This window comes from Mesoplodon densirostris, chromosome 4, assembly GCF_025265405.1.
Source record: "Mesoplodon densirostris isolate mMesDen1 chromosome 4, mMesDen1 primary haplotype, whole genome shotgun sequence".
Lineage (NCBI taxonomy): Eukaryota > Metazoa > Chordata > Mammalia > Artiodactyla > Ziphiidae > Mesoplodon > Mesoplodon densirostris.
Genome location: NC_082664.1, coordinates 36,885,609 through 36,904,813, shown reverse-complemented (window position 1 = coordinate 36,904,813; position 19,205 = coordinate 36,885,609). Strand labels below are relative to the sequence as shown.

General features: G+C 39.6%; 1 protein-coding gene across 2 annotated transcripts in view; it reads left to right on the top strand.

Moving 5' to 3' along the window:
- The first annotated feature begins 8,719 nt into the window (after window positions 1-8,719).
- GPHN (gephyrin) overlaps window positions 8,720-19,205 on the top strand; it is a 609,285-nt gene continuing 598,799 nt past the window's right edge. For both annotated transcript variants that reach the window (XM_060095976.1, XM_060095978.1), the window contains exon 1: window positions 8,720-9,136. In XM_060095976.1, the coding sequence (XP_059951959.1) occupies window positions 9,073-9,136 (64 nt within the window). In that variant the 5' untranslated portion in view covers window positions 8,720-9,072. The remainder of the gene's footprint in view (window positions 9,137-19,205) is intronic.

The following is a 19,205-nucleotide window of genomic DNA, read 5'->3' as shown; positions in this document are numbered from 1 at the left end:
GTTTCAGAATCATTGTTCAGGCTACCTTACATCTACCATAGCACTTAGCGAACTGTCTTGCAATTGTTTATTTACCCAGCTATTGATCTCCCTTACCAAATTGTGAGCTCTTTGAGGCCCAGGACTGTGTCTTCTTCATCCTTTCATTTTGATCACCTAACACAGTACCGGGGATTTGATAGAGCCTCAGGTATGGCATAAGGCTACAGAAAGTTAATTCCAAAATCCCAGGTCTATTGACACCCTGTCTTGTGTCATTATACCACTGGATCATACTGTAGTCCCTGAGATCTTCAGATCTTTTCTTTAATTAAGTTGTCATTAATTTCCTATCTCATGTCAATATGAGGAAAGTTGATTTGTTACAAAACACTGCATGACCTGTAGGAATCCCTTGTATGGTGTAATGAGTAAAGGAAGCCAACTAAGTAAAAATCTTCCCTCTCCCAAGGTCAATTTACATTTTTAAAGGTTGCTTTAAAGGCGGATTTCTTAAAATGTACTTTCAGACTGGAAAACTTTACATGAAATCATAGAATTTGGGCATTAGATGGACTTTAAACAAGTATAAATCTCCATCACTTTACAGAAGAGGACACTGAAGTTCAGATATGTTGAAAGGGTGTCCAAAGTCCCACATGTTACTGTCCCACGGTAACAGTTAAGCTAATTACCAGAGTCTGGTATTATTACTGCCAATTCATATTCCAATCTAACGCATATCTTTCCTCTCTTGACCACAAAAATAACAGGCTCTGCAGTCCTGAGACAATTAGTTTCATGTTCCACCAACTGAGTTAGCTGAGTGTGTAGTCCACATTCTGTTTCAAGAAAGCCACATCTGTTCTCATCTAGGCCCTCTGTGCTTTAGCAGTCCTGAAAGATTTTCCAGGTCAATTGGATTAGACAGAGCAATGAGAACAAAAATCAGGAATATAAAATCTGATTGTACCACTGACTATCTGGAATACATCATTTAATCACAAGGCTTTTGATTCCCATTTTAAAAATTGGATTAAAAGAACACCATTCAAATGTTTTAAAATCATGCTTTTTGTTTGTTTGTTTTTACTGTTGAAATGGGTTTAGATGAGTATCTGACCTTTTTTCCCATTTTTTTTTTGTTAACCAAAGCATGAAATAAACAATTCACTTGCTAGCAGAGATGTATAACTTCTTAAAAAGTGAATCATTTGCCATCTCTAAAATACTGAAATTGTATGTTCATTATTATTAGGCTTATCACCTTTCCCACAAATGTTCCAAATCTTTCAATTTCTTCAAAGCACAAAACTGAAATACTATAGCCTTTTTTTCTACTGTCTTTAAGACTTCACATTGGATTCTGACTTTCACCTATATGGCAGTGCAAAGTTATCAGTTAGATTGGCTGGCTATGCCTGGGAGTCTGCATTTTGATAAGTCCAGAATATGGATCTCAGCTTTGTAGGTACAAATTTATGCGGTCAACTTACCCAACAGATCAGAGACTCATTCGAGATACCCAAACTCCCAAGAGAATCACTGATAAATCCAATATTAGTTTAAATTACAGGAAGGGCTGTTCCTTCCAATATGGTTGGAATATGTCTATATTTTGGGCATTCCCATCTCAGAATCAAATTATTAGCAGAACTGAATTAGTAATCAGAAAATATTTATGGCACTGAAACATTACAATTTTATTTATACTCATAATATTCCAGTTATGTTTCTCTGAGAATAAAATCACTGATACTCTTGACTGTACTTGGGAGATACTTTTCAATTTTAAATTCAACTGAGGAAAACTCTATCCCATCAGCAAAACATTTAATAACCATAATCTTGGGTAGTACTATTTTTGTGGCTTATCTCATTTATTTTACCTTGACATTCTAGCTATTTAAAGAATATTTGCTAACAATTTCACCCCCAAAATTTGCTTTTTTGCAATGACCACAAAGTGATTTGTAATGTTTGTCACACTTCTTTCCTAAATGAAACAAGGCCAACAAAACAGTCTGCTATTTTCATCTTTAAACTAGAATTGCAGTCATCAAAGGGGACAAGGGACAGTATGCAACATTTTGCCTTACTCTTTTAGATCCAGGCAGAAAAATCCAGCTTTAATATTGTTTATGTGAACTCTGGCCACGTTAGCTGGTGTCTCCTTTTATAGGAAGAGGCTTCTGCAAGCTGTTACATGCCAAGGCAAATTTCTAACAGCCCCTCTGGTACCTTGGCAGTAGCCTGCACTGCTAGCAATTCAAAGTCCCTATTGCCTTATATGTTTTGTATTTAGTCATCAAATATTAGGAAATGGGAAGAAAACAAGGTTCTGTGTTGGAAAGGGATACACGCTCTGCACCCAATCAATCCCACAGCAGGCGATACACAGGCAGATAAATATGAACTGTAATTATTACATGGTAAAATGAGATTTTTCAGCACAACTGAAAAATCCATCATCTCTGCTTCCTTCACCAATTCATTTATGCTTTCTAACATTTCAAACTTCTACTGAAGCTTCATTTTAAGCTAAACTACTGTATAAACATTCTTATCAACCACACTTCCTCCAATTATTAGTCAACCTGGGAGAAAATGAGGTTACTTAGGTTAACAAAATAATTTTTTGTTGCTTTTATAGAGACAAAACTATTTTTCTAGGGTAGTTGGGCTTTGATTATATGGAAACCAATGAATAAGAATAATTTTTGTTTTTTTTAAAAGCTCACTTAAACTTAATCCATGTCAGTGGTTAAGTTTGGGACTATTTTTTCTTTTCTTTATTAAAAATATTTATTTATTTATTTATTTGGTTGGTTGCACCAGGTCTTAGTTGCGGCAGGTGGGCTTCTTAGTTGCGGCTCACGGGTTCCTTAGCTGTGGCACATGGGCTCCTTAGTTGTGGCATGTGAACTCTTAGTTGTGGCATGCATGTAGGATCTAACTCCTGGACCAGGGATCGAAGCTGGCCCCCCTGCATTGGGAGCACGGAGTCTTAACCACTGTGCCACCAAGTAAGTCCCAGGGACTATTTTTTCTTTACTTGTGTATACTGAATCCTAAAAACTGAAGGCCTTGTAGACAGAGCCCTTTTAAGAAATTAAATAGTTTCTGGACACTTAATGTTACTTTTCCACTTAACAAATCTCATTCTCCTTTCCCTTATCTAATAATTCCTTCCTCTTCTAGCAAATACTGTCCTCCTGCTCTTTCGTCTTCACTTTCCTTGAATTAAGGAGGGAGAAAAACCAGTGCTTTCTTTAGAAATAAAACTTTTTGTTTCTGGTTTCCTTCTTTTATCAGATAAGCAGCCATATAAGGAAGTGGTGACCTTGTACATTTGTAAATTGTCAGGACACACAGGGAAGAGCTTCTCTATCTTCTGAATATTAACATGAAACAATGTGGGTGGTATCAAATGTATAAATTAAAGTCCTCAGAAAAGATTAAAATCTATAGTAATGGTAGAGAGAGATAGGAGATTTTGTGTGTGTGTGTGGAGGGGTGTTATGCATTTATTTTCCCAACTGTTATGCTACTTCAGATGCCTTAATGGAAGTATCCAGCTTTTCAATTTTTGATCACCAGAAACAATTTTAAGTTTCACTTGACATTTCAGTTTAAACCCTTTCTGACTAACTACTAATCTATCAAGGCACTAGCCTTACATATGGTACCCAGATGCATCCTCCCTTGATCTTTGTCTATTTGGTAGGGGTTCATCTGATCCTGATCCTCTGGGTGAGCACATGACTGAGGCCAACCAATTAGAAAATGCTATTACCTTTGCCTTAGTGCTTTGGGATGGAGACATGACCTAAACTTATGGTTTCCAAGATTTTGGTCTCAGGACCCCTTTACACTCTTAAAAATTATTGAGGACTCCAAAGAGCTTTTGTTTAAGTAGGTTATACCTATTGGTATTTACTATATTAAAATTTTTTTAAATATAAGAATATACAAACACACATTCCATTAGCTATCAGAGTGATGACATCACTACACATCATGTAGCCTCTGGAAAATTCTACTGTATCCAATGAGAAAATGAGAGGAGAAAGGCACATAATGGCTTAGTATTAGTATGAAAATACTTCTGACTTTGTAGACCCTCTGAAAAGATCTTGGAGTTTCCCGGTGTCCCTAGATGGACTCAAAAATTACTCATCTAAATTATAGCTTACAGAAGCCAATACATGTCTGAACTTCCTAGCTGCATGAGCCAATGAATTCCTTTAGGCTTAAACTAGCGTCAGTCACTTACAACCAAAAACAGCCTCATTCATCTGGATTTCCAGTTGGGGACCTCAGAGGAAGAGAGTAAGTGTGAGGAAAAATACAAAGGACTGTGGCACAAAATTATTCAAGCAGCAATCTGTGCAGCAGAATATAATATCAAAAGCCCAAGGAAGGAAAAGTTCAATTAATTTTAATAAACATGTCAGACATCGGAAAACATTGTCCTAGTTGTTCCCAAATAAGTGTCATCAAACTCCATGAGAAATTGATGTGGCTCAGCTCCACTTTACTAAAAGATAACAAGGGCATCAGAACTAAAACCAAAATGTCAATTTCATTAGTAGGACTGACTAAATTTATCTTATTAGACTTTGGAAATTTCTAATTTAGAAAACTACTTCTGGGGGAAAAGCATTAGGCTAATTAGGTCAAAAATTTAAAGTTTCCCCAGTATTCTCTATTCTATAGAGCTGTATTTTCTCTAAAAACGTGTCTAATTTCTAAATCTCAGCTTTCTATTTCTTTTAAAAATTATTTATTTATTTTTGGCTGCGTTGGGTCTTCGTTGCTGCGCGCGGGCTTTCTCTAGTTGCATTGAGCGGGGGTTGCTCTTTGTTGTGGTGTGCAGGCTTCTCATTGCGGTGGCTTCTCTTGTTGCGGAGCACGGGCTCTAGGCCTGTGGGCTTCAGTAGTTGTGGCTCGCAGGCTCTAGAGCGCAGGCTTAGTAGTTGTGGGGCACAGGCTTAGTTGCTCCGCGGCATGTGGGATCTTCCCAGACCAGGGATCGAACCCGTGTCCCCAACATTGGCAGGTGGATTCTTAACCACTGCGCCACCAGGGAAGTCCCTAAGTCTAGCTTTTAGAGAAACTTCTGAACATTCTTTTCTAATAGGCTGAGTTTGTAATTTATATGTTTACACAGTAATGTAATCTATGACCACCTGTACTGGGTTGAATAGTGTCCCCTCAAATTTCACATGCACATAGAACCTTGGAATTTGGAAATAGGGTCTTTGGAGATGTGATTAGTTAAGATGAGGTCATACTGGATTAATATGGGCCCTAAATCCAATGACTGGTATTCTTATAAGAAGAGCAAGTAAAAATACACACAGGGAAGAAGGCCATGTGAAGACAAAGGCCAAGACTGAGTGATGCAACTGTAAGTCAAGGAACGCCAAGGATTGCAGGTAACCACTGGAAGCCAGAAAGAGGCAAGGGAAGAACTCTTCTCTAGAGACTTTAGAGTGAGCATGGCTTTGCTGACACATTGATTTTAGATTTCTGGCCTCCAGAACCATGAGAGAATAAATTTCTGTTGTTTTAAGTCACTGAGTTAGTGGTACTTAGTTATGGCAGCCCTAGGAACTAATACATTGCCTGATTCAGTCAGTCAAAAGTTCATCTGAACTCTATCACCCTTCCTTTGGGGAAAATACTATGTTAAAATCAACCAGAGCTTCACCTTACATCCAGTTTTTAAAAAATTGTGCTAAAAACACCTAACAAAATTTACCATTTTAATCATTTTAAAGTGTACAGTTCAGTGACATTAAGTATATTCAAAATGTTGCTTGCACCCATTTGTAATCCACTCAGTTGTGGCTATTAGCCAATCGGGAAAGAGGCAAGAGTAGAATAAGCCTTAGTGGAAGAATAATGCATTACCAAATTTGTTCTTGCTTGCATCTAGTGCTAATGAGGAGAGTCTAACCCCAGAAAAGCCAGTAAACTTTTGCCTTATTTATATTGAAAGTGTGATTAACCACAGGAAAACTAAAGTACTAGGAGGACTAAATGTAAATACACCAGTACCAGAAAAACTCAACTGTCCTTCATTCAGCAATTCACTTCTACTGATAAACTTTCATCTTTATAATGAAAGTCATTATGACAGCCAAGTGTTTACCCATCTTTTATGTTCTCAGTTAGTGTAAACTCAATTTTCATTACTACAATCTCAGGAATGGAGAGAATAAATCCCTGGGTACTTGTAATGCTTTATATACAAACTCCGAACTTTTCCACTTTCTACCCAGCCCCAATATGTTCCTGAGACATTTATCGATCTTTGGAAATGCTACTCTCTTCCTACTTTCCAGAAAGTTTCCTTTGTTGTAACACTTGATTCCCAGATGAATTCTGAAGAAATGTCACATGGTAACGGGAGTTAAAAAGCATGTGGATACTGCAATATTCATTCAATAACCAGCAGTAAAACAAAAAGTCCCACTAGACAGCAAGGTCACTAGGCTTTTCCTGTGTAAATTTTCTTAGAGCTTCCTAAATTCAGCTGAGATGAATATACTTGAGGTAAATTGTTGAAAGACAAGCATCTATTATAATTGTCCAGTTTAATTCTATTAACATTACTTCTTTTCAGCAATTTTAGCAGGTTTAACAAACTAACCTCCATATACTTTAAAAGGATTAATTCATCTTCACCCTTCCCAATCAAAATTTTTAAAATAAATTTATTATTTATTTATTTATTTTTGGCTGCATTGGGTCTTCGTTGCTGCGCGCGGGCTTTCTCTAGTTGTGGTGAGTGGGGGCTACTCTTCATTGCGGTGCGTGGGCTTCTCACTGTGGTGACTTCTCGTTGCGGAGCACAGGCTTCAGTAGTTGCAGCATGCGGGCTTCAATAGTTGTGGCTCGCGGGCTCTAGAGCACAGGCTCAGTAGTTGTGGCGCACGGACTTAGTTGCTCTGAGGCATGTGGGATCTTCCCAGACCAGGGCTCGAACCTGTGTCCCCTGCACTGGCAGGCGGATTCTTAACCACTGAACCACCAGGGAAGTCCCCCAATGAAAATTTTAATGAATTTCACCATTGCTGCTTTTATAGATACAGAAAGTCCCTTGTTTTCTGTTATTTGTGAAACAAAAGTGCCAGTTTCTTTCCATGAATAATAACGGAATATTCTAAATGGAAGGGGTGCTTATCTACCAGCTTATATAAAGGATAAAGAAAAAGACCCCAATTCATTTAAGGTTACAGAACCTATAGTGGGCAGGATTAGAATTTATCTCTCCGAAAATTCAAGACATTTTAAAATAATTTCAAATTTGGGGGCGTTAGAGGGAATAAAGATAGAAAGGTAATGTAACCAACCATTTGCTCATCTTTAGTTTGAAATAAAGAAAACATACTTTCACATATATATATCTCACTTGAAACTAGTTAAGAATCCATTGGCTCCCAGGCTCTATGGTGATAGATTATTATAGGAGGTGGGTTCATGATCTGGCTTCAATTTTAAATCCACTGTCAAAAATACTAGCAATACACATACTCAAAAGAAATTTTACTAATTAATTTTCTCCAACCTCAATTCCACCCATTATCCCCTTTGTACTCCCATTATTTAAAATGAAATACATAACAATGTGAATCTTCAGGTGTAAGTCCACGTTCTAGTTGGCACAATAAAACATAACCATCAAACTGAGATTTTAATTGTATACAAATGTTGATGATTATACATTTTTTTGACATTTTGCTTTTCATTTTTATGCTTCCCGGTTTTACCAAAGCTGAGAAGAAAAAAAAAATACATATACATGTGTGTGTATATACTGTTTTTTATTCAGAAGTTTAAAGGGCTAGAAAGAAGGGAACTAAGAAACCCATGTGAAATAGCCACAGGTGATTCATATCACACTTTATGAAAGACACATGAAGATAAGTGGCAACAAAAGCTATTTTCATGGTAACCTCATATCCCACAAATACTGAAATGAAAATTGCCACCACCGGGGTACTATTCCCAGGTTTGTGATTGTGGCTCAGGGGGGAGGAACATTCTCTAATCTCATTCTCTAAGATTGATGCTTTTCACCTAAAAGCAGAGCCTTTAGCGAAGAAGCCTGATGCCACAAAACCATGCGACAGCGGGAGAAAGAAAAGCCAGCTATCTCTCCTCAAGATGCTCTGCCGCAGGCTCCTAAGCTTCGCTAGTGAGGATCCTCCTGAAGGTACAGACTTGGAGTTGGGAAATCCTACGCTAGGGCGGCAAGCGGGAAGATAAGGCAGGATAGGATACCTCCTCCTTCGCCAACCGCGGGCTGTCACAGCAGCTGCGGTTCTGCCACCCACGCAGCTTTCTAAGGCACCTCCAGGGTCCCTGGCGCCTTTCCTCTTCCCCTCGGGAAAGCTGCTTTGCCGCCCCAACAGCCGCCCGGAGTAGCTGACAAACGCCGGGCTCGGCAGGAGATTGCTTCTGTCTGGAGCTCGGCTGAGGCAGCGTTCATGTCTCGCGCGTACCCGCGTTCTCCCAACCAATCCCGCGCTACTCGCGCGCCCAGGAGCGTTATCTGGTTCTGCTCTGGCTGTGGCGGCTCCTTCCCGCTCCCAGCACTCAGCAACCGAGCTCTCACTCCTCCCCTCACTCGCCACGAGTTCCACGATTCGCGGTGTAGCTCCGCCCCTGTCCCCGAGTCCGCCCCCGCGACCTCCCGAGCTTGTGCTCTCCTTTCCCCTCAGTCTCCTGCCGTCCAGCGGCCCTGGGTCTCGCGCTCCGCAAAGCGACAAGAGTCTCTCCCGCCTCGTTCCTACGCCTCCGCGCGCTCTCCCTCAGCAGCCACCGCGTAACCCACCCGCAGCTCGCTGTCTCGGACTCGGACTCGAGGTCGCGCGCCCTGACTCCGCCTACTTCCCCCCGCGGACTCGCGCCCTCCGGGCCCGGCCTGTCACTCGCGCAGGCCGCCGAGCGCTCGCTTCACGCTCGCCTCACGCTTCCCGGGCGCTCTCGCGCTTTCCGAGGCGAGCGCGCTCCCGGCCCGCGCGCTCCGGGCTCTGGCTTTTCCCGGCTCCCGTCAGTGCGGTGACTGCGCTGGGAAACATGGCGACCGAGGGGATGATCCTCACTAACCACGACCATCAAATCCGGGTCGGAGTCCTCACAGGTAACCGGGGGAAGGAGGTCCAGGACCGCCGCGGCTGCTGTCCCCGGCTTGCCTCAGGCTTCTCGCCTGTGGTGACCCTTCTCTGTGGCCTCGGGAGGAGGGAAGGCTGAGGAAGGGGACTGGGTGGGGGGGGCGGACGTTTTACAACCGCTGAGAACTGCTGGAGGTTGGGGTGTTCCCGCGGGGTCGCCCGGGAGCTGGGGCCGACCCCGTGGGATGTCAGGTCCCAGTGCCTTCGCACCCTAAGTCCTGGGCCCCTGGGGACAGAGGGGCCGGTGCGGCGGCCGCTGCGGGGCTCCTTGCTGCCAGTGCAGGCGGCGGGATCCCGGCTCCGCAAGCTGGAGCACGCCGCTCTCGGCCGGCCCGCGCGCTTCCTCCGCTACTGCTGGTCCCAGAGAGGGGGGAATCCCATTTCCACCCCCTCCCTCCTTTCCCTTCCCCCCAAGCCGGGCGGCCCCGCTCTGCTCTAGCCGTGCTTTCGCGGGGCACCGGCCGGAGCCGACACGCGTGTTCGTTAGGCGAAACTCTGCTCCGCCTCCGGCTGCCCCTCGCGAGCCGGAATCCCCTCAGCCACCCACGGGACACCCCTCGTCTCCCCCGGGAGGTGGGGGATCGGCTTGCACCCGGACCTCGGAAAGTGTTTGCATTCCGCCTTCCCAAGCAAAGGGCCCTCTGCCCGCCTCTTCGTTTTCTTAGAGGGACAGACTGTTATCTGCGGCCGGGGATCCAGCCCTTTTTACTTGAGAGGGAAGGATTCCCCCACTCGGGCTCCTCTGTTCCCCTCCCTTCTGGGACCACCCGCCCCCCGCCCGGATGGTCCCGAGGCTTGTGAGGAGCGCACTTTTCCCGGGTCGCATTTCCCTCCCTCGCGGAAGCCGTGTGTGCTCTGCATGTCTGATTCCGTTGCGCTGTTTTTGGGTAACATCCCTCAGTTCGGCGACAGGCAGTTGCTGCAGGGCATGACTTCCGAGATGAATAGCAAGCCGATTCGTAGGGGTTTCTGCTGTGGTTCTGTAGTTGGTAAGGTTTCTGTGTAATTGAGTGGCGAGGTGGGGGTTAAATAACTATATTTGGAACCTGAGGGCTTAGTTCGGAGTGAAGGAAATCCAGGACTTGCTGATTTCGGAAAAAGAAGCGAGGTAGACGGGAATCCTGGTGTTCTCCTCCCACCTCCCGCCCCCCCAACACACACACACACACACACACACACACACACACACACACACACGCACGCACTTTTAAATTTTTTTCCCTTGTCAAATTCTGACAGGTTGAGACGGTGCTCGAGAAGGAACTAAACTGAATGAGACTTGCTTTTATTATTAGGTAGAAAAAAATCTCTCTTGGTAAGATAAATGCAAAGCTTAATTTGGCTGCTGAGTTTTATGAAAAAAGATTTCCATGGTACCCCTTCCTGTCTTTTAAGTAACTGGGTAGCCTTTCTCTGATATTGTTTCCAGATGTTAATGGTGATTTATTGAATTTTCCTAATTGAAAGCCCCTGCGATAGAGAAACTAGTCTAAACCAGTTGCAGGGAAGGGACCCTCCTCCGACCCCCGCCCCCCCATTAGAAGATGCGCTGTTCTCTTCTTTTGGTGCTGAAGTTCTTGCCTTGTATGAAGATTCAGTTGTAACTCAGAAGTCTTGGAGTTGACATTGCTGTTTTTCAAAGAATCTAATTGCGGGGTGTAAAAGTATATACCCTATATCAACCCTCAACTTGCACTTTAAATTCTAGCTGTGCTTTGAAAATTATTAGAGTAGTGAGAATGAAGCTTAATAGAAACCAAAGTATGTCAACTGTCCATGGAAATGAAAGGTCATAGATGTTTTAAAGTTAAACCATAGAGATTAAAAATTTTTCTTTTTTATTTAAGCTTTCTATAGTAGTTTTATTTAGTGAATCATCTTACCTGGGTTAAGTGACATTGTAGATAGCTGTTGTACAGAATGCTTTGAAAGATGCAGCCCTTATCTGTGTCTCTGCAGTCCAATAGGGATGACATTGGTATGCAAACAACTAAAGAAACAGTGTATGTCATCACTGTGCTAAAATTGTCTAAATAAATTACTTGTGTGATTGAGAGCTAAATGTAAAAGGTATTCCATACTCAGATGGATTAGGAGCAAATGTGATTACCTGAAGGGATAATTTGGTACATTTAGCAGGGCTAAGAAGAAACTGACATTTTAAAGGGGAGTTGAAAGTCATTGGCAACCTTATAAATGAATATGTTGCTGAGGGTGAGGCTCTGGAGCAGAATAAAAATGTAATGCAAAGGCCCTGGAATGCCCAGGTAGGATAGGTAGGTGGCACGAGCAGAATGTCAATGAGAGAACTTTGGCAGTGGAATTAAAGACAATCTAGGGAAACTGTCTTATGAGAATGAGGTATAGTAGTTTAGGGGGAGAAGTCTAGGGTCAGGAATAAGGATATAGGTGAAGGAATGAAAAGGAAGTTGCACATTTGGGAGAAGTGGTAACAGAGGACAATAGAATTTGGTGATAAAATGGATATTTGAAGTCAGAAATAACTCTGAGAGATTTTTACGTAAAGTTAGTGATATAAGTATTGTCTGCTATGATAGAGCCTGGAAATGTGGAGAAGAATCAGAGGAAAGAGCACCAGTCCCCAGTCTGAATAGTGGATTTTACTACAAACAGCTTAATATTTATGGTCTTAACATTCCATGTGATTTTGTACACACAAAGAAAACCTACAGAAATAAAGCCATGTTGCACAATTTTGTCTTGTAGAACTTCCAAATACTGCAGTTTTACTATGTAAAACTATTCTTTACTGAACTTAAGTACTATGATTTCATACTTAAGAAAATTGAATTGAGGCCACACTTAAAACCTTGATTTTGTGAGTTATAATTTGTGGCTTTATTAAAGGTGGAGGGCTTGTTTTATAAAATATCTTCTCCATGTTTCATAAGAGTGATTTTAAGTATTTTATCTAAGTCTGTTTTACAGAGGTTTTAGAGGAAAACTTAGAGGTTTTAGAGGTTTTACATATTTTAGAGGAAATGCACACATTTTACAATATGTTAGTATTTTGGTGAATTGTGTTGTCATTTCTAAAATCTTTGATTTCTTTGTGACATCTTTGATTATGTCTTGAAAGATAGTTTTTATACCACTTTGAAACTTTTCATCTTCTAGGTGTTTTTGTAATCTTTATCTCAGCTATGGATTTGGCAAATATGGTACGCAGTCTATTGAAACTTTGTATCAAATGAATTAACTGTTAGAATTTTGAAAGAATATGGTAGGAAAATATTTAGCAAAGGCATTTCTTTTTTGTATTACTATCTTGAATCATTTAGAACTTGGAAATCAGAGTATGATAGTTAATGTAACATGGATATTTTAGTTATATTATCTTTTTGTTCAGGAAAATGGAAACATTTACATAGGTTTTCATGGAAACATTTTATGTTGAAGATTATTGTCGATCTCTAAAAACAGTATCTTTGTTAGTTACTGTTTTATGTTGATTTGTTAGAAATGAAAGTTATATGGTCTTTATCACCAAAGACCATATACCAAAAAACCTTAAGCTCTAGGTTTTTTTTTTTTTTTAAGAAGATGTTGGGGGTAGGAGTTTATTAATTAATTTATTTATTTTTGCTGTGTTGCATCTTCGTTTCTGTGTGAGGGCTTTCTCTAGTTGTGGCAGGCGGGGGCCACTCTTCATCGCGGTGCGCGGGACTCTCACTATCGCGGCCTCTCTTGTTAACGCAGCACAGGCTCCAGACGCGCAGGCTCAGTAGTTGTGGCTCACGGGCTTAGTTGCTCTGCGGCATGTGGGATCCTCCCAGACCAGGGCTCGAACCCGTGTCCCCTGCATTAGCAGGCAGATTCTCAACCACTGCGCCACCAGGGAAGCCCTAAGCTCTAGTTTTTAATGCATCTGTATCTAACGTTCTTTACTTTTATTACTATTTTTTTTTTTTTTTTTTTTTTTTTTTGCGGTACGCGGGCCTCTCACTGTTGTGCTCTCTCCCGTTGTGGAGCACAGGCTCCGGACGTGCAGGTTCAGCGGCCATGGCTCACGGGCCCAGCCGCTCCGCGGCAGGTGGGATCTTCCCGGACCGGGGCACGAACCCGTGTCCCCTGCATTGGCAGGCGGACTCTCAACCACTGCCCCACCAGGGAAGCCCTCTATTACTATTTTTAACAGACTGAAGACAATGTGATGATGAATAACATGAGGCAAATAAATATCTGTTGCTTTGAAACTAGAAAGAAGATGTGGGGCAGATGTAGGAATTTTTATTATTTTTTTACAACTTCAGTAGTAATTATACTTAAAGTCTTAACAAGTACACAGCAGGCTCACTATATCAAATGTGTCATTTTCACCTATTTTTGTCTGTTTCTAAAGAAGCTGTTTATCAAGGGAGCACACTACTTCTACCACTGTAAGTTCCATGGAAACATCAGGAAAATAATGAATACATATATGTTTGTGATATAGAGTGGGATAGATTATGTTTCGTTGGTTATTAAATATCATATTAGCTAGCCACTGCTAATGTTTGGTATACCAAAGCACTTAGATAAAGGTGATAATCCATTACCTAAATATTCACTAACAGTGGCATGGATGAGAAAAAGATACAAATTTTTAGGAAAGGGCATTTTAAAATCATGTTTTTGCTCTAGTAATATACATTTTATTGCACTAAATTGTAGATTTGTAATCAGGAAGAGTTATTAGACATATATAAAACTAGATAATAAAGATTAGATAAAAGACTAATTGTAAACTAGAAACCAAAAATATTAGTTACATGTAGGGAGTATTTCAGTCATTTATAAATAAAGTCATTCAAAATATTTAAAAAACAAGTTCTAAGCTAAGGAGGTAATAATCATTTGACTCCGGAATTGTTCAGTCGTTTATTTTATTTCATTCCTCATGCTTATCCTTGTGCATTATGTGTGTCAATATTATTTTCTGAAAGCCCATTTATTGATAAAGATATATAAATATATCTTTTGAGAATAGATGTTGTCATTAAGTAAGGCAAATCACTATTGCAAACAAAACCTATATCCTGTGAAATGGAATTGTGTGCACTGGCAAACATACCAATATTGATCTGTATGACTGTTATTAAAAAGAAGCCTATTTCTCAAACTAGGTCATTCTTTCATGAATTTTTGGTTGGAAGCAATGTATTAGTGATTAAAATAAGAAATCATTACATTAACTTCTATTGAATACATTTAATACTATCACCACTGGCCAAAGACTTTATAAATTAGTAGTATGTAAACATAGTTAAGAGTTTTAACTGTATTCAAGATACATATGACTGTTTGACTTTAAGGTATGTCATGGAGAATCAGCAGTATGTTATTGGGGAGGAAATGATGAATGAATCTGTTTTTCTCTTACTGGTGAGAGATTCCTGGTTAAGGTGAATGGGGTGCTTTTTTGATACAGTGAGTAAAATAGATAAAGTCTATACTTTGCACCTGTAAATAGGATTGAAGAACTAAGCATATTTGGAATTTGAGATGTTAAAAAAAAATCCTAAAAAAAAAAATTTAAACCACAAGGGGTTTCTTCCTTCAACTCTGGGTGGAGAAGATGAATACCAAGGAAGAAGAAAAGATTATTTCACCTGTTTAAAAGTAGTTGGATCTCTCAGTGCTTTGTGACCACCTAGAGGGGTGGGATTGGGAGGGTGGGAGGGAGATGCAAGATGGAGGAGTTATGGGGATATATGTATATGTATAGCTGATTCACTTTGTTATAAAGCAGAAACTAACAAACGATTGTAAAGCAATTATACTCCAATAAAGATGTTAAAAATAAAAAATAATTGGATCTGTATTTAATATGAATAGCATGAAACCTTACTTAATTTTTGAGCGGCCTCCCTGAAAAGCAAATGTCTAATGAGGTATTGTGATGTAGAAGTTCCATCCAGGTTGTTTAATGAGTTCATAAGTGAGTTTGTACTTAATTGATTTAAACTAAGTAAGTAGAACTTCTTGACTATATTGTAATTAAAATAAACAACTCCAACAACTTTTACAGTAGTTTTGCCAGTAAGTATACATTTTGAAAGAATGGAATTAAATTTACTATGCTTTAAAAAATTTACTGATTTGACAAATAAAGGACCAAGCAAATGTGGTGGAAAGAACTTTACGCAATTTGTGCCCTGCTTCTCAAGTTGGGATACATGACATTGTGTTCAAGGGATACTCTAAGGATTCTAAGCCTTAGAATCTAAGCTATGGGAACAAACATAATAATTCTTGAAGTATCAATTTTACTTAGAGTATATAATTTAAACCACTTTAATATTACAGTAAGCATGAGTAAATTAGGCATGGATGTAGAATTTTAAAGGAGCTTTTAGACAAAATCACACTTGAAAGAAATTTCAAGTGAACCTATTGTATAACTCCAGACCTCATTGTTCTTCTGTTATTGGTACTTTGGTGAGAAAAAATTAAGGCGCACAGGGCCACAGAAGGAACTCTAGAAGGCTCTATCTAATGCTAGTTTGGCCAGTAAAGTCCTGTAACTTTGAGCAGTATTATTTAACTCTCTCTCTCAGCTTTTCTCACCACTAACATGAAGGAGGCTCATATGGCAATATAGGTTTCTATCCTTTAGTATCTTGACCAGCCGGAGAGAGAAATATAGGATATTAGGCTTAGGTGTTTTTTTTTTTTTTGGCTTTATAATGGGAATGATTATGGGGGAGGGGTAGATTATACATTAAAAATGCAAGAGGATAAGAAATGGAAAAAAGGATGAAAAATTTCAGCGATTAGGTCCAGTCATTATAAACCGAAGGGAAAATATTTAGATTTTTTTTCATTTGGAAATTTTTTGGTATTAATCACAAAATTAACAGTAGTTTCAGTTTTACTTTTAATTTCCAACTCAGCTCACACTTCATTTCCGCAACAAAATCTTTCCTAGGAATTATTCTCTACAATGATGTCTTTCTTTCTTTTCCTTTAGTGTTTATAAATGTTGCTACACCCTGTAATCATGTACATGTGGGAGGCTGCAAGATGTAGTTTAAAGAAAAAAAAGAAAAAAGACTTTGGAGTCAGACTTGTATTTCAGATCTCAGATCCTGATATGCCCTTTATTTTGGAAAGTCATTTAATCTCTATGAATTTCAATTTCCTTCTCTAAAATGAAGATGGCAATTCTTACTTCACAGTTGTTGAGAGCTGAGGGGACTTCCAGTGGTTAAGAATCTGCCTTCCAGTGCAGGGAACACAGGTTCGATCCCTGGTCGGGCAACTAAGATCCCACATGCCCTGCAGCTCTAGAGCCGGCACACCACAACTAGGGAGCCCACATGCCGCAACTGAGACCTGACGCAGCCAAATAAATAAATATTAAAACAAAAAACAAACAAAAAACCCAACAACAACAAAAAATACGGGACTTCCCTGGTGGTACAGTGGTTAAGACTCTGTGTTCCCAATGCAGAGGGCCCAGGTTCGATCCCTGATAGGGAACTAGATCTCACATGCATGCCACAGCTAAGAGTTCACATGCCACAACTAAGGAGCCCATGTGCCACAACTAAGGAGCTGGTGAGCTGCAACTGAGGAGCTGGCGAGTCGCAACTAAGGAGCCCACCTGCCACAACTAAGGAGCCCACCTGCTGCAACTAAGACCTGGTGCAACCAAATTAATTAATTAATTAATTAATTAAAAAAAAAAGAACTGAGATAATGTATGTGAAAATGCCTACCATGTATGTCTAACTTGGATTATACAGTTGACTCTTGAACAGTGGGGTGGGGGGGGAGTAGGGGTGCCAACCCCCTGTCCCCCACACCCCACAGTCCAAAACCCGAGTTTAACTTTGTAATTGTTCCTCCATAGCTGTGATTCTCCCCTATCCAAGGTTCCTTATATGTTGATTCAACCAACCTTGGATTGTGTAGTACTATAGTACTTACTGAAAAAAATCCTGGGTGAAAGTGGACCCGTACAGTTAAACTGCTCTGGTTCAAGGGTTAACTGTATACTCAGTAATCTTCGTTTCCTCTTCATACGCTGTTTTGGCATAATTTGCTAATAGCTTCATGTATAAACATCTTTAAAGTAGATTTTAAAGTTCTTGAAACAGGTGATGGTGTCAGGGGTTAACTGTATACTCAGTAATCTTCGTTTCCTCTTCATATGCTGTTTTGGCATAATTTGCTAATAGCTTCATGTATAAACATCTTTAAAGTAGATTTTAAAGTTCTTGAAACAGGTGATGGTGTTCTTCACTTCTTCTGTGCCCTTTTGTCATAGCACCTATTAATGAAGTATTTGCATAGAAGATGTTTAATTAAAAAAAAATTGGATGGTGTGACACTTAGTAGTTTAGGAAGCAGCTACTGAGAAACATTTAGATAAACTAGAACTTCGGAATTATTACTAAAAAGACAGTTCAGGGTAGATGGAGTGGGGTTTAGTATTTTTCTATATATTTATTACTGGTAATAGGATGATATCAATGACGTCTATTTGAGATATTTTATACTATCAAATTTAATATTTTATATATTTTCTTTATATTTCCCTTATGTATTTCTTTATGTATTTCCTTATCTATTTTCTAATTAATTTGTATATGTATTCTTAGTTGATGGGCATAATCTGTATGAGGATTATTTTAGAGTAATTTTAGAGTAATTTTTTAAAGTATCTTAAAAAATGAAAAATTGAAATTATAGGTAAAAGATTCTGAAAATGCTGAAGGTTATTTTTAAGGTTAATTCTGAAGGTCAAAATAGCATAAAATAGGAGTCAAATGTTCTACATCTTCTACCACTTTCAAGACACTTAACCACATTTTACCTCAGTTTCCTTAGTGTTGAATGGAGGAAATTACGCTTACCTTATATAGTTAATGTGAGGGAGAAAGGAAATAATGTGTTCAATAATCAACACCTACTATGTGCCAGGCTCTGTGCTAAAGTGAGGGATACAATAGTGAATACAACAGACACAGTCCTTATCCTCTTGGAGCTTGTATTTTAGCACTAACATGAACACACTATTTAGTCAAGTTAGATGTTGACAAATCATGCTTCGTTTATGTTGCATTTCAAGGAATAAAGTGCTTCTATATTTTATTTTTGTTGTAGATAAGTATAAGCACCAAAACTGTTTTCACGTCAAGCCATTTTTGACACAAATTTTTAAACCATTACACATTTCCAGCTTTCTAAGATAGACAATATTGAACATAATTTAATTATTTTATTCATTCAGGTTTAAATAATTAGAGCTAACATCTGTCGAGTTTATATATATACATACACATATATGGCATAAATGTGTTCTATTTGTGCTTAGCACTTTGCCCATGTTATTTTATCCTTACAACCTTTATAAGGTAATACATTATTCCGTTTACACCGCCTGAGAAATAGGTAGCTTGCTCAAGATTACACCAGTGGCCCTACCAGAATTCGAGCACAGGTCTGACTGTACTCTGAGCAATTACATTTCTATATTCTATTCTGAATATCTTTTATTGTGGAGTATGGTAGTGTAGTTCTCTATAGTGTTTTCTTTTCAGTTGTGACTTTACACACTTGTTCCCTTCCCCACTTCTAGTTTCTAATCTACTGGAGATGCCTTTTTGTGACAGTCAGTGGCAGACTACAGGCCATAACTGACCAGTACACATGTTCGTTAGGCCCATACTGTGTCTTTACAAAAAAGTATGTTCTAACATTAAAAAAATGACATTTTATATAAACCTGTACTTTTAAGCTTTTTAAGATTCAGCAACACTGCAACCTCTTTCCCACAGGACAGTAGTTGGTTAGAGTGGCTTGAGATAGGGCATGTATTCTCCAGTTTGCCACAATTCCCACTTAACCTATTTGTTATCTGCCTCACCTCATAGGTATTTGAGTTTGTGATCTTTGCTCATACGTATTCTTCTTTTAACATCATATCTTGGGCAATTTTTCATATTAGTGAAAATGATAATACAGAGTTTATCAAGAGCTTACCAAGTGTGAAATAATTTTCTACAGCCTGCCATAGAACCTATTAAT